Genomic DNA, 15,913 nt, shown 5'->3' with positions numbered 1-15,913 from the left:
TGTTATCTTAATTCAAAGATTTAAATAGTCCCATAAAAAATGTTTTTTTTCTGCTTACCTATTTTCATGGTTTTGATTATTTCAGTTTCCTTCTGACTTCCCTGATGGCAGTAAACAGATGATGTTCTCATTAATAAACACTTCATAAGAAAAGAAGCTTTCAGTTTCTTCATGTGATGAATAGAGATGCTTTTGTGGTTTTATTGTTTATCAAATTACAAAGAAAGAAAATGAAACTATTCCAAAAGTGGAAGTAATTTTTTACTGCCTACGTGTTAAGTTTGTGGTCAGTGGCTATGGCCACCTTTATAATAAATAGATGCTCTGAAACCGCATCAAACTGAGAAGGACCACAGGAGAAGACTGCAAGGATGGCACATAATGCAACAGATTTTATGGGAAATTCTCAGGAAATTTTTGAAAAATACCATATAGATAAAGAGCTGGGCTTCGCTCTGCCAAAACCACTGGTAAGATGGGGCTACTGAGATATGGGCAAAAATGTTTTATTATCATTGCTAACCTGGACAAGTCTACTTCTATTGAACAAATGCGGTTCAGTAATTTTTACTAAACAATTGATAAAGCAGTGCCAAAGTTAGAGGCAGATTTTAATAAACTGTTCATACTTAACTTAAAATTTTCTGCCTAGAAATTTAGTATTAAATGCAGTTTTTAGTTACCTTACACAAATAAAGAAAGTGATGTGATAAGGAAACTATCAAAGTTTTTTGTTTTAATACAACTGCATTTGGGGGGGGGGCATTTTGAAAAAGCCAAAGTAATAAATGATCCATGAGTCAAAGGAACCCTCTTTCTTGGGTGATATATCATAAACTGAATGAAGTATGTCTGCCTGCTTTGATTAGGTTTTTGAGATAATCTATCAAGCAACTTTGTGTTGTATTAATAATGCTTGTTGTCACTAAGTGTAAGATTCAAGTGAGTCTAAACTACCTTTAAAAAGAGGTAATTTAAGCTTTGCTTAAAAATAGTAAAAATAGTAAGACATGTAAACGTTTGACTTTAAAACTACATTTTTCTAAGTCATATTCCAAAGAATGCTGTGAAAACCATCTTATTATCTATTTCAATTATCAAATATTCATATAGAATCTTTAAGCAATTTATAAATATTTTTACTTCTTCTTTACAAACATGCTAAAAGGTATCCTAAATTTTCCTGATGAGAAATTTAAGTCATGAAGAATTTAGGTAATTACCCAAACTCATACAGCTAACGATGGCAGAGATGGAATGTGAACTTGACTCATCTGGCTCCAGAGTTAATGATATTAAAATTATTATAATATGCTGCTTCTCTTAAGAGAAGAAGATATCACCAGGTTTACAAACCTGGTGATTCACAGACCTGTACCCTTGGGGATAAAAATATATGTTTATAAAAAATAAAAAAATAATAAAAAAAGTGCTATGTATGTTGTAAAAAAAAAAAAAAAAGAGAAGAAGATATCATAAAGCATTACTTTCTCCCTACCCCACTCCTGAGTTTAATAAGGTTCATGAGATTCCAAACGATTTCTAAGAACCAGCTGCATGTTGTGATAATTCTATGTACAAGTATGTATCTATTTATTGTGGCTCAGACTCTGTATTCTAGAGGACATCTTTTATCTTAGAGAGAGAGAGAGAATGAGCGAGGGATGGGCAGAGGGAGAGAGAATCTCAAGCAGACTCCCTGCTGAGTGCAGAGCCTGATACAGGGTTCAATCTCACTAAGCTGAGATCATGACCTGAGCTAAAACCAAGGGTCGGACGCTCAACTGATTGTGACATCCAAGTTCCCCTATAGGGCATCTTTAAATGCAGATCCAATTTGACTGTACTTAGAAATAACATCCTACAAATATCTTGTATAAATAAAGGCAAATCTAAAGCAAATTCTTCCTCCCAATCTTATTCTTCTCTTCAAATTATTAATTTAATTTAATGTTATTGATAAAAGCACCTAGTTTGCCTTATATTTGCAAATCAGTTAATACTCAGACTTGCTACTGTTTCATTCAAGAACACCAAAGTGAGAGAATAAGATGATTTTGAACATGTACAGTGGTACAAGAACAAAAATCTTTTTCAGGAACTGTGAAACCTCATATCACTTTTCCCCCACAGTAAGTTCTCTTAAAATTAAGACAATTGGGGTGCCTTGGTGGCTCAGTGGGTTAAAGCCTCTGCCTTTGGCTCAGGTCATGATCCCAGGGTCCTGGGATCAAGCCCTGCATTGGGCTCTCTGCTCAGCAGGGAGCCTGCTTCCCCCTCTCTCTTTGCCTGCTTCTCTGTCAACTTGTGATCTCTGTCAAATAAATAAATAAAATCTTTAAAAAAAAAAGACAATTATGACAGTTATGGAGATCTCTAGAACAGATTTCCAGGGGCAAAGCAAAACCCCCAAACCAAAGCAAAACAAAACCTTTCCTGAACTGTTTAAAAAATAATGTTGTGGGGCGCCTGGGTGGCTCAGTGGGTTAAAGCCTCTGCCTTTGGCTCAGGTCATGATCGCAGAGTCCTGGGATCAAGCCCTGCTTTGGGCTCTCTGCTCAGCGGGGAACCTCTTTCCCTTCCTCTCTCTCTGCCTACTTGTGATCTCTGTCTGTCAAATAAATAAATAAAATCTTTAAAAAAAAATAATGTTGCTACTTAAGATGCTTAGGAAGTTAGATCATGTCCCGAAACAAGAGAAATAAATTAGGAGCTATTTTTATTTCTTCACTGAAGATATTTCCTTAAAATTATAAACTAAAAAATGTCCATTTCACCTCATATAATCTATTAGCTTTCTATTCCAAAAGAAAATAATATGTCTTCTAATTCTACATAAATACAAAATACATTATATAATCTAGCAGTAGTTGAATGACCCGCTGCGTTATTTTTTTACTGATTTATATTATACCATTTAAGCACCCTCCAAACCAGAAGTGTGTGTGTGTGTATACACTTCTTATATATCTTTTATATATATATATATATATATATATATATATATATATATAAAGATTTTATTTATTTATTTATTTGAGAGAGAGAGGGGGAGAGAGAGCACAAACAGAGGGAGCAGTAGGCAGAGAGAAAAGCAGGTTCCTCACTGAGCCAGGAGCCCAATGTGGGACTCAGTCTCAGAACCCTAGGATCATGACCTGAACTGCAGGTGTTTAACTTATGAACCACCCAGGCATCCCTGAACCAGAAGTTATTATTGATTGAATTTTACATCTGTTGATAGTTCTGTCCAACAGGAGGCTAATCATGATATATAACCAAAAAAAAAAAAAAAAATCCATTCTTTGGGGAAAATAGTAACAACCAAAAATTAAGTTATGTTACATGGTAGAAGGCAAAACAAAACAAAACAAAAGATATGTGTATTACTAAAAACACTAGACGATAGCATTTTTTGTGGATAAGGAGAAAAGTTCAGAGAAACAAGAAAGGTGACTATCTAGTGCTTGGATCTTTCATTGTTAAAAATCTGCCCCAACAGAGACAAAGACTGTTCTGTTACCTGCAGCCCGTGAAAATGTTTGAATTTTATGTTATATTTGCCTTTTTGTTTTATAGCTTACTTATAATATTAACTTTGTTTTGTAGCTCAAAACTTCATCTACATTGGTTTGAGTTAATCTAATGTTGCTATGTCTCCATAGTTCAGAATTGATGACCTCAAGGACATGAAGGAGGAATAGGAAAGAGCATATGGGAAGTTGTGCAGAGATCTGAATCTCATTTCAGGGTGTTGTCTAGGTCTTTGCTATATGTTTTCCTTTGAGATGAAAGTACAAATGTAATAAGAACCAAGGAGAAACTTTTGTTGGTCTTTTATTTGCACTTACTGGTTGAAATATAAGCCTATAGTACCAAAGCAGACAATCAATATGGAAATATACAGCATTTCCTACATGTCCAGTATTGTCCCAGGTTCTGTGAGAAATAGAAAATTAAAAGCATGATAAAATCCTTGCCCTCAGATAGTGGGATTTTAAAAGAGCATTGATTTTTCAAAGCAGGAAACACTTATATATTCAATGACAATAAACTACATATTCGAAACAACTTCATAAACTGAGCTTTGTTTTCCTCATTTATGAAATGGAGATAACAATAAACATTTTTGGTCATTATAACATTTAAATATTTATTGAGCAAAATGTCTAGTCTATTGGTGACATCTAAAAAAAAAAATCTCATTTGGGGCGCCTGGGTGGCTTGGTGGGTTAAAGCCTCTGCCTTCGGCTCAGGTCATTATCCCAGGGTCCTGGGATCGAGCCCCGCATCGGGCTCCCGGCTCAGCAGGGAGCTGGCTTCCCTTCCTCTCTCTCTGCCTGCCTCTCCGTGTACTTGTGATCTCTGTCTGTCAAATAAATAAATAAAATCTTTAAAAAAAAATCTCATTTTTCTCCCATTCAAAAAAATTTTTAATTTAGCCAGGAAGAAAAAATAAATAGCAGATAACAATAAATTACTTAATAGTGTAAAGGTATAACATAAGGGTAGACTGGAATAATCAGGATGATTTCAGCGGACTTTTTGAGATGAACTGTGAAAGACAGGCAGGTAAAAGCGCTTGAGAAGAGAAAAAGAAGGTTGTGAGCCCTGGGTGGCAATGCAGGGACTGGAGTTACTGGACGGGGAAGTGTGTGACAGGACAGCATTGCACAGAACAGATCTAGAGGCGAGAGAGACTATCAGTCAGAAGCAAAACTATTTTATAAAAACTTTTGCTACTACATAAAAGTCCCCTTTCTTTTTTTTCAAGGAGGAGCTACCTTCACCTTATGATGAATGGATTTCCATTGCTAAGAATCTACCGGAACTGATTGAAAAAAATAAACTACGGGAAAGAGTTGACCAGGTCTGGAAAAGCATTACATTACATTATATTACGTTACTCCTATGTTAGCTTCTTAACATTTTTAACCTGGCTTTGAAGCTGTGCTATCCCCCATATCGATTTGAATCAACCTCTCTTTTATTTTCAGTTACAAATTCACAGTATTGATGGCCTCAAAGGTCACAAGTCGCAGCGCCTTGCACATCTGACCCTGGGGTATATCACCATGGCATATGTGTGGAATCAAGGTGATAAAGATGTTCGAGAGGTTTGGAGATTTTTTTGATATTTCTTATGGTACATGACAATTGACATCCAATTTAATATAAAAACATTCTGAAACTATTATAACTAGATTTTGTGATGCTTGGATAACAGGAAAAAAATAAAAAGGAAAACAATCATTCACTGATTTAATATCCAACTGCTATCATTATTGGATTTTTCATCTCTTACTTATGTAACACACTTGCTCTATCCTGTGTATCTAGGTGTATGTTCTCTATCTTTCTCTGAATGTATACTGTAAGCATTTCTTAGTTAGTACACAGTCCTTCTAATCATCATTCGAAATCACTTTATAGTTTTTTAATGAGTTCCTGAACTTCATTTATTCTGTACTTATTTTTAACATTTTACCATTGTAAATGACACCATAATCAGTATATTTGAATATGAAATGTTTTTTCTATTAATGAGTTTTGGGAGATGTAAACATATTATGGCTTTTCTTAATATTAAAGTGCTATCTTACATCCATCAACATGGAAGAATATATGGGTTTCACTCTACTCCCATGAATAGTAGATAACTTTAGATTTAAAATATCATCTTGTATTTTATCTGACAATTCTAATTTCATGAAACCAGTGCAGATTGTAATACTGACTCTTTAAACCACAAAGAGATAAAATAGATTCCAGAAGCACCTTCTGCCATTTAAAGAATATTTTTTTCCCTCCTTGACAAAAGTAATTGGAATGTTATCTTGTTTGTCTTTCCACATGCTGTTTAAATATACAACAACACATATTGTCCACCTATGTGATATGTCATCCCCTGATATCTAAACAAAAGGAAAAAGCTGCTCTGCATAATCATGGGATCATCTTAAATTTCTTTATAATCATTAAACTATCATGTCTAGATTTTTGATGATACAAAGGTATTAGATAGCCTGACAACTTAAGGACCCAACCTCACTAGACTTGCTAAAATCTGAGTCTCGCTAAATGTGTAAGCATTGTATAGAAAGATCATCAATAACAAAGGTAGCCTGTGCTAGATGCAGAAGCATGAGAGCCCAGAATAGCTAAAGAGTAGTTGGTATAATAAAGTGGGAAGGAAGAAGCGGGACCTGAACTACTTCTTGAAAGATTGGTAGAGCTTACCCAAAGAGGAGAGGAGCAGAAAAGAGAAAGAAAGGACCAGCAAAAAAATATGGAGACCAGAATGTATGTGGATTAATCAAAAGACAATAAATTTATGAGAGTGAAGTCAGAATTCTAAAATAAAACATGAAAATATATTTTCAATTTATCTAGTTTTTATATACTACATTATTCCAAAAAGGATTTTAGAAGCCAGCAACAAATATATTTAAGTGAGGAAATTGTAGAAAAGTAAAGTAAATGGATAAAAAATAAGATACATCAATATAAGGCACAATTTTCTTTACAATGGGCTAGAAACTAGCGTCTGAGTTTCTTAGTAACTGCATGTCTCTAATAGATTAAGATGTGTTTGAGCATTTCTTTTTCCTGTCATTCCAAATTAACTTTTTAATTAAGCAACTTTCCTTTTGTTTCCCTTTGATCTTTTCTTTAATTCAGAAAGAGCAAAAAATTTCCTTTTGAAACAAGTAAATCAGTTGCAAACCAAAATATTTCAATTCCCAGAGGCAAAGCTCTGTACCGGGGAGCACACATCCAGGTGTCACTTTGATAGCCAATGTTTTTCCTTCTAACATTTTGTTCTTTGTTAAACCATCATCTCGAGGTCTATTAAGTTAATATAAAGCCACTTAGGTTATAGCTCCCATAAGTTTTGCAGAACTGTGGAGAGGACCTCATCATCATACCGCCTCTACCATTGCAATCCCACTGCCCACAACTCCAGATGAGCTACACATCCCTGTCCTTTGCCTGGTTGGATACACATATTCCAACCATCAGCTGCTGATGACAAGTGTAACCTTAATTATTATATGGGACCATCTAGTTATAAACCAAATGATAGTTAGATGAGGAAGTCAGTGAGATAAAGAATAAAAGGTCAGCATTATGATTAATAGAGCAGTTAGAAAATATGGCTTGCATGTGTGGTGAAAATGGGCCTGCTAGAAAAGCATATAGCCATTCAGGATTGCCCATGGGGATAGTAGCCTTTTAGAGTGTGGCCAGGCACAGAGCAGATCCAGAGTAATAGGGTCAGGAAAAAAGTGTTGAAAACAAAGTCTGCTGAGCAGCAGTCCCACTCCCACAGTCAATGGTCAGATAAGCCTCTATACCTCCTCTGAGGAAGGATGAGTGAAAGAGCCCAGTGTCAGTCCAGTTGGTGTACTCCGCATGGAAACAGAAAAGAAGGCTAAAGGAGATTCCTTCGGCTGACACAAGCGCGTCTTCAAGGATAAGCCCCAATGTCACTCTAAAAAATCATCCAGGAGAGAGTTTGTTAGCGCTGTGCTCAAGGGCAGCCAACCACTTGCCCTTTTACTATGTATAATATCCCAAAGTCTTAATTACAAGTGATTTTGAGTTTCTTGAAGACAATTGACTTTATTCTTATATTGCCTATTGATAAAGAGCTCCTCACATAGAGAAACCGTCTAACAAATATTTATGGGATGGATACATGAGTAAATAAATGACTACAAGTAACTCCAGGCCATTAGAAAGTCAAGGATGCATCCTTGCTCCTTGTACCCTCTACGTCCTTTTGCTCTGACTAGATAATGTACACAACGCACATCCAAAACATAAACATATAATGATTACTAGGACTAAGTTATGAAACGAGGAAGAGAAAATTATGATTGTTTGGCTTCAGAGTGCCGTGATGAACCGCTCATGTTTTGGCACTAATAGAGTAGTTGGAATGGTAGCAGGAAGCAGAAGAAAATGTAAGACACCTCGAAGGTTAATACTAAATTTTGTGTTTTCATTAGGTCCTGCCAAAGAATATTGCTGTTCCTTACTGTGAACTCTCTGAGAAGCTCGGTCTGCCTCCTATTCTGGTTTATGCAGACTGTGTCTTGGCAAACTGGAAGAAAAAGGATCCCAGTGGGTATGTGAATTGTGATTATAATAGGAACTAAAGAAGCGCATGCTATTTTCATCAATAGGGCACTAGCCATTGATTTAATTTTCGGCAGCACAGCTTTCTTCTCTGTTTTGGAGGTATGATTTCTTTTGCTGGCATATAACTAAAAATATATAAGAGAATTGTGTAATTAATATACAGTGAATTGCACCATCCTAACTGCTCAGTTTGTTGACTTTGCCTGTTCTATATACAGGTTAGCTCTAAGCAAGATACAGAATATCACCTCTGTGGCTCTTTCCATTCAGTTTTCTCCTCTACATCCAAGTAAACCTATTCTGATTTGTCATATTAAAAATTAATTTTTTCTGCTATTGGATTTCATATTAATGAGATTATAGAGTATGTGCTCTTTTTGTGTCTGGCCTTCCTTAATTAACATGTTTTGGAGATCCTACAAATTTGTTTTTTAACTATTCAGTTAAGTTAAGAGTTGACACATTTTCAGCAGTAGAGATGGCAATGCCTGGGCCTTCAGTGCCATCTGCTGAGGTTCTAGGCCCCTCCTCTCCTTTAAGCAATGCGATCTGTTACCATAAAGGGACCTGAGACTTCTGGTGTCCCAGGACTCTGGGTGCGTATCTGCAGAGGAGTACTGTAGAGAGCAAAGTGTAAACCGAAAGGATTTGATCTAGAAAAGAATAGAAAGGTATCAGAGAAGGAGACAAACCAGGAGAGACTCTTAACTATAGGAAACAAACTGACGGTTGCTGGAGGGGAGGAGTATGAGGGGATGGGGTAACTAGGTGATGGCTAATTGGATTTAAATTTTTAAAAAAGTTTATTAGTAGCAACTAGTTTTGACTGACCATGTGTGTTCCTTGAATATTTATTTTATTTATTTTTTATTATATTTATTTATTTTTTTTACTTACAAAGTCCTAAGTGTTTGCAATGCATAGTTGATATTTTTAAAAACCACACATGTATATATTTTTCTCTTTTATTTATATCTCTGATAATTCAGTAGTATTAAATTGAATAAGAATAACTCAAAGCTATTTGATTTTTAAATTGATTTTCTCTTTCTCTTCTAATTGATCCATTGCTTCATGGATGTTTTCAAAAGGCCCATGACTTATGAGTAAGTATTTGCTTCTTACTTTATTATAAGAATTGTTATTCAAAGTGAGTATAGGTTTATCAATATCCTCTAAATGTACTTTTTAAAGGACCAATTGAATTCAGGCAAAAAATAACTCGAGTAATTGTTTAAAGAGCAAATAATCCCAATCCTTAACTAGCTCTATGACTGTGATAGGACTGTGTCTGCTTGATATTATAGCTACAGATAGATACAAAAATAGCACTTGCATATATAAAAATGCAATTAATATGCATAAATGCAAAATGCATATACATCTGTGTGTCTTTGACTTAATGACCATAGTGCCCAGATACATAAACCTGTTCTTTTGGACCCAATCCTTATCATTTTGAGTTTATGCATTGGGCAGAGGCTAGGAGTTAGGGATACAAAGGTAAATAACCTAGGAATAATCCTGCCCTGGCGAAGAAAGCAGATATAGGAAAGTTATGTAAATTTCTTTATGATTAAGAGGAGAGTAAGAGGATAAAGTGCTGGGAACTCCAACTAAATGAAAGGGATGAATAAGGAATCCCTGTAGCGAGTTATTCAAGCTGAGTTCGGAAGAGTAAGTAGGAAGGAATTAGCTAGAAGGAAAGGATGAGTGTTCATAGAGGAGGAGACAGCAAGAGTGAGGGCCTCAAAGCCATGAAAATTGTGTTGCATTCTCAGAAGTGAAGGAAGGCTAATGTCACTGATAAGTAGTAGATGACGTAGTAGATGGACGTAGTAGAAAAGGGATGGAGAAGTAAACGTAGCAGAAAGATTATATAGGACTTTTGGCTATGATGAGGGGTTTAAATAGCATCTTAAAATCAATGGGAATCTATGGAAGGTTTTTAAATGAGAGGGTGATATCATCAGTCTCATTTTAAAGATGAGAACAAGGAGGCAGAAACGTGTCACGCAGCAAGTTAAGTTGCAGAAATGGTCTGGCTTCAGAGTCCGTGAATTTAACCACCATGAATGTATAGATCTACAGATATTGAGACCTCGTTTGCTCTAGTGCAAAACTACAATAAAAGAGAAAATGGCGAGGGGGCACCTGGATGGCTCAGATGGTTACGTGTCTGACTCCTGGTTTCAGCTAAAGTCTTGATCTTATGGGTTCTGGGATCTAGCCCCACATAGGGTTCCACACACAGGGCAGAGCCTGCTTGAGATTTTCTCTTTCCCTCTGCTCCTACCACTGATCGAGCTGTCTCTATTTATCTGTCTTTCAAATAAATAAGTCTTAAAAAAAAAAAAAAGAAAGAAATGAGGGTCTAATCAGTTATTTGCATTTCCCAAATTCATGTAAAGCAGGTAAACCACTGAAAAATTGAATCAGGTTCACAGACAAAAATATGGACATAGATATATTTATTTAAAGCCAAAAGACTACTTAAAATTATACCTTACAATTGTCTCCATAAGCATTGAGTATGTATAAACATACAAATACAGTAATATATATGCATGCGAGAAATTAATGAGAGAATAAAAACAGAAATGGTCTTGGTATTTCTAGCCCTAAATTCTAAAATCGAATTTCAAGTCCCAACTTACCCTACTGTTAGATCTTAGACAATGGACCTAACACTCATATTCCCAACAATGTAACATAGATAGTAAAACTTATACTTAACCTCACAAGATTTTTTTGAAACTAGAATGGAATAAAAATACTTGAAAACTACAAAGCACTCAAATACACCAGTGTTACTGCTAAATTCTTGACTTCCTTGACTTATTTTCTTAGGAACATGGATGTTCTGTTTTGGTTTCCTGGTGGAGACTGCTGTAAAGGATTTTTCCTGGTTTCACTATTGGTGGAGATAGCAGCTGCTTCTGCAATCAAAGTGAGTCCATCCCTACAAGCAAATTTTTATCTCTATTTGCATAAGCAGAGCAATGACTTAGTAACTGAACTATATTATGCATGAAATATATCTTGATATATTTAATATCATAAGTATTATGATTTATAAATATATAAATCATAACATAAATAAATAAATACTGCATTTGATTATTTAATTGGCTGGTAAATGAACATCTGGTAGAAATATTTTATTTTTGTGTATCACCTAAATAAAAAATGTAAGACCTATTTATTTATTTATTTATTTATTTATTTATTTATTTTAGAGAAAGAGAAAGCACAAGCGGGAAGGGGCAGAGGGAGAGAAAGAATCTTAAGCAGGCTCCATGCTAGGCATGGAGCCTGATGGGCTGGATCTCATGACCCTGAGATCATGACTTGAGCTGAAATCCAGATTTGGATGCTTAACCCACTAAGCCACCCAGGCACCCCAAGACCCATATATTTAGAATTAAGTTTAAAACCTTAATAGGGGAGATGCATTTTTAATGTAGGTTGGCACTGAAACCAGATCACATAGTGACATAAATCTAATGGTTTTGATGATTAGAAATAGAAATGAAACTATATAAAACTATATAGATTTATCTCTAAGTGATAAATAAATAAAAATAAAACCAAACTTAATTAAATATAAGGAGATTAGTCAAACAATAAAAGGATACTCAGCCCAAAAATGAAGTGGAAATCCTACATTTAATTTAGGGATTAAGAATTAGGAGAATTTTATTCTATGCCAATATTTAATGCTAGTAAACCTTGTATGTTCATCTTTTTTTTTTTTTAAAGGTAATTCCCGATTTATTCAAGGCAGTTAAAAACGAGGACCAGAATGCTTTGCAAAAAGCACTACGTTATATAGCTTCTTCTCTGAAGCAAGCCCGTAAAGAGTTTGAAAAAATGCATAGTAAGTACTGTATACCCGAAAACATGCAAGGCTCACAGTCACGTGCTTCTGATTTTCTGAGACTAGAGTTGTTGAGAAAACAGAAGAAAAACACTCTCACTTAGTGAGTGTGTTTTCACTTTATCTCCCTAAATGACTATATTTTCCTGTGGAAGGTTTTATTATGTGCATTTTATGGATAAGGTAATCTAATGGAGAGATAAGATAAGTGGCCCAAGGTTACACAGGTAATAAATTGTGAAGCCAGGTCTGCTTAACTGTAAATAATGTCATTGCCTCTCACTGAAATCATGGAGAAACCTGTGGAAGGTTCAGGCTGTTCTAAGTTCTGAAGTACTTAGCTTCTGCTTTATAGGAACTCCCCCAAAATTCTGCTTTTTCACAATTTAAGTAAGAAACAACATAGAAAAGCCACTGAGCTCAAAATTTATTACAAAATTAAGAGCCAAAAAACAGCAATAACTAAAAAAGTATGTAAACAAGGATTTACACACACACACATACGCGCGCGCGCGCACACACACACACACACACACACACAAATTGTGCCCTGCTGGACAGCCTTAACAATATGTGATTGTGTACCACTGGGCTTTGAGTTACTACTGATTCATCCTTGGCAGAAAGATTGACCTTTAAATCAGAAAAGTTAGTAATGTTTGGGGAGGGAGACGCAGGGACGGTGTCCATAGAGCCCCTGAGGCTCTTGTTTCTGCTTTTCATTTTGTGTAGTTTTGTTTCCTTATGTAAGTAGTTTATCTGTTATATCAGTAAGCAGATGAAATAGCTTTAAGGAAATGTTGACAGTTTAATTGCTCTCCTGAAGACGAGTCTTGGGTGGGCCTATGTTCTTTGACCCAAGCTGTGTGTCAGCTGATGGTAGACCCTTTGAGTAGATGTGGGCTGCCCTCGAAAAAATCAGGTGAATGAGAGCTTGTTCTCAGGGACTTGTTCTGCACAGGCTGACATAATGCCTTTCCTGCAGCCTAAACCAAAACCCATTATCAGTTGTTTACAATATCTTGATCTCCTCTGAAAATTCTGATAACTGCTTAACTAAACACACCTCATCTTTTTTACAGAATATGTGGACCCAAACACATTTTACAATGTTCTTCGCATATACTTGTCTGGGTAGGTAATCTTATGCTTGAATTTGTTTTAAACAATTCACATAAAGTACACATCAAATTCCCACTGATAGTCCCCATTATCCATTGGGTTTAGGACATGATTCCTATCGTAAAATACATGTTATAAAGAAAGAATAGACTGTCTCTCTGTTATTCCTTGGCCAAGCATGCACTGGAGTATGAACAGGAAAGGTAATCATTTAGAAACAAACAAACAAAAAAAAAAGAATGATCTTTGCTAGTGCAAAGGTAAAATTCCATTTTTAGAATACTTTTGCCAAATTTGCTCAGACCGTGTTATTTGTCTTTCTCAAACATGAACATGACTGGAAGGGGAACGTGGAAGAAGAATAATGAAGTTGATCTTATGTCACTTTCCATTCATCCTCTAGTATAAGATTTTATACCCGAAAATTTGGCAATTATCCAAATAGTGATTATTTTTTTCCTTCCTGGCCTAGGTGGAAAAACAGCTCCAAACTGCCAAAGGGTCTGAAGTATGAAGGCTTCTCGGACACTCCAAGGGAGTATGCAGGGGGCAGTGCTGCCCAAAGCAGCATCTTTCAGTGCTTTGATGTTCTGCTGGGCATCCAGCAAAAATCTGGTGAAGGTGAGTGGACAATGACAAATAATAATCATCTCATATACAATAGTGCTCTGATGTCTAAAAAATCAGCATCTCATCTGACCTTATCTGACACTTGTAGAAGAATTAGTAAGGCAAGACTATATTGTCATCATCCCATTCCACAGACAGCCAAGCAGGAACTTCTAAGTTTCTTTAGAGGATAACTGATAGGCTCCTTATTAACCAGCTAGAAAGTAGTGAAGCCAGAACCAAAACCCAAGTTCATCACCCTCTCAATCTTGAGATTTGGGCATGTACATAAGGTCCGAATGGTGAAGCCCATAGCACGTGTTCTGGAAATGTATGAGATCAGTTTCAGAAAGAGAAAGTCACCTGCAAATGCCATGGGACTGAAGTTGGGGAGGTGGAGACCTCAGTGGTAAGGGGAGGCTTGGCAGTGCTCTTGGCCGGCTTACTGACCCATTCGCTCAAATTTTAAAGATGAACCAAAGGTGAAAGATGAACCACATTCATTATATTCCTTCTAGGGGTTTAGAGCAGGCAGAAGAAGCTCCAGTAAGAACTTTTGTACTTTTCTCTCTTTTCCTAAACTTCTATGTAATTGTCAAAGGGAAAGATATTGACATAGGTGAAAATATGCTTTTTTTTTTCTTAGTTAATTCATTTATGTAAAAATTGTCCCTTAAACTCTCTTGAAGTCAGTGCCATGATCTGTCAGGTATAGATTAAATATACCCTATCTATATCATCAGCTTTTTAGAAGGATCAAATACAATAGGGAAGTGAGAAAGGGCACACAAAAAACTTTATTATGAACGAATGAGTTCAGCTCATGTGGTTTTCAGCATTAAGTATATATTACAATAATTATCATTACTAATAGCAAGACCAATAGCATTAATAGGATAGTTGTAAACTCAAGCTGCAATGGTCATGTGTGATCTCCTACCCACTCTTCTCACATGGGTTGGGGGAACACTTTGGCTTCTCTTCTACCTAATCTCTCTCTTGTTCTTTCAGAATCTGCTGCCAGATTCCTCCAGGAAATGCGAAAATATATGCCACCAGCTCACCGGGAATTTCTTCTCTCATTAGAGTCAGGCCCCTCAGTCCGTGAATTTGTTCTTTCAAAAGGTGATACTGAGCTGCAGGCAGATTACAATGAGTGTGTGAAAGCTATGGTTTCCCTGAGAAACTATCACCTAGAAATAGTATCTAAGTACATTGTGCGTCCTTCATGCCAGCAAGACAATAAAGGAACTGGAGGCACTGACCTCATGACTTTCCTGAAGAGTGTGAGAGATACTACTAAGAGCTTCCAGCTTGAGAAGTAATTAATGAAACTCAAACAAGGGCACATTTTGCCAAGACAAAGATGTGTGTGTGTGTGTGTGTGTGTGTGTGTGTATGTATGTGATTTCTCATTATATCAGACCCATGAATTGATAATACACAACTCTTTAATAGTACTTGTAAAAATTTTCAAAATGATTTTTCAGTATCTGTGCCATCCTTATATGAATGTAATAAAAATAAATTAGATTAGATTATAATCTCTATTATGGGATTAGAACATAATGATGAAATTCAATAAAAATTGATATAATAAAATGTCTAAAAATTGCTTTAGTCATAACTATAATTAAATACTCCTCCAGATAAGACCTCATCTACACTGTTATCTTTTAAGCATGGCTAATCAATTCCTATACTTCTCCTACAGTAATATCACACTTATTTATAAATACCTGGTACTTTTCTATTTTCTTATTACATGTTAAGTAAGCTTTATGATATCAGGTATACTGACCCATGCATCCTCCGACCTTAGAAAATACTTCACAAATATCTGTTGAATAAATATATAAAAGATCGAGTGACCTCATGAGTAAATTAATCTGGGCTAACAAGAAGAGGGCACTTTTGAAATATAATTTCTCCTGGGATGTCAGGGTTATTTGACACTCACAGTCTGGCATGAATTTACTTATTAATGGAATGCTAGAGAAAAGCTTAAAAATTATATAAACCAGACTCATTTTAAAGGTGACAAAATTGAGGCTCAGAGGAGTGAAGTTGCTGACTTAGGGTCACACGGTTACTTATAAATGGGAGGAAAACTTAAGTTTTTGACAGCTCTCATCTTTTTCACGGGACTTGACG

General features: G+C 35.8%; 1 protein-coding gene across 2 annotated transcripts; it reads left to right on the top strand.

Moving 5' to 3' along the window:
* The first annotated feature begins 260 nt into the window (after positions 1–260).
* On the top strand, positions 261–15,371 carry IDO1 (indoleamine 2,3-dioxygenase 1). Of its 2 annotated transcripts, XM_004777699.3 has the most exons (10): positions 263–470; positions 4,775–4,870; positions 4,998–5,117; positions 8,016–8,134; positions 9,240–9,254; positions 10,999–11,098; positions 11,911–12,028; positions 13,111–13,162; positions 13,623–13,771; positions 14,771–15,371. In XM_004777699.3, the coding sequence occupies exons 1-10, from the start codon at positions 372–374 to the stop codon at positions 15,082–15,084; spliced, it is 1,182 nt and encodes a 393-aa protein (XP_004777756.2). In that variant the 5' UTR covers positions 263–371; the 3' UTR covers positions 15,085–15,371. The 2 variants fall into 2 exon arrangements, with proteins under 2 accessions (XP_012903988.2, XP_004777756.2); XM_013048534.2 differs by lacking the exon at positions 4,998–5,117 and having other exon boundaries at positions 261–470.
* The last annotated feature ends 542 nt before the right edge of the window (positions 15,372–15,913 follow it).

The sequence above is a fragment of the Mustela putorius genome, unplaced genomic scaffold (assembly GCF_011764305.1).
Source record: "Mustela putorius furo isolate JIRA1106 unplaced genomic scaffold, ASM1176430v1.1 tig00003976_pilon_pilon_pilon, whole genome shotgun sequence".
NCBI lineage: Eukaryota > Metazoa > Chordata > Mammalia > Carnivora > Mustelidae > Mustela > Mustela putorius.
This window is presented reverse-complemented; position numbering and strand designations above follow the sequence as displayed.

What these genes read in the sequence shown, in the direction of transcription:
- IDO1 (XM_004777699.3), top strand. Translation starts at nt 372, where the DNA reads ATGGCACATAATGCAACAGATTTTATGGGAAATTCTCAGGAAATTTTT. An exon ending in TCGCTCTGCCAAAACCACTG is followed by an intron (nt 471 to 4,774) that starts GTAAGATGGGGC and finishes TTTTTTTTCAAG; the next exon opens with GAGGAGCTACCTTCACCTTA. An exon ending in GTGATAAAGATGTTCGAGAG is followed by an intron (nt 5,118 to 8,015) that starts GTTTGGAGATTT and finishes TGTTTTCATTAG; the next exon opens with GTCCTGCCAAAGAATATTGC.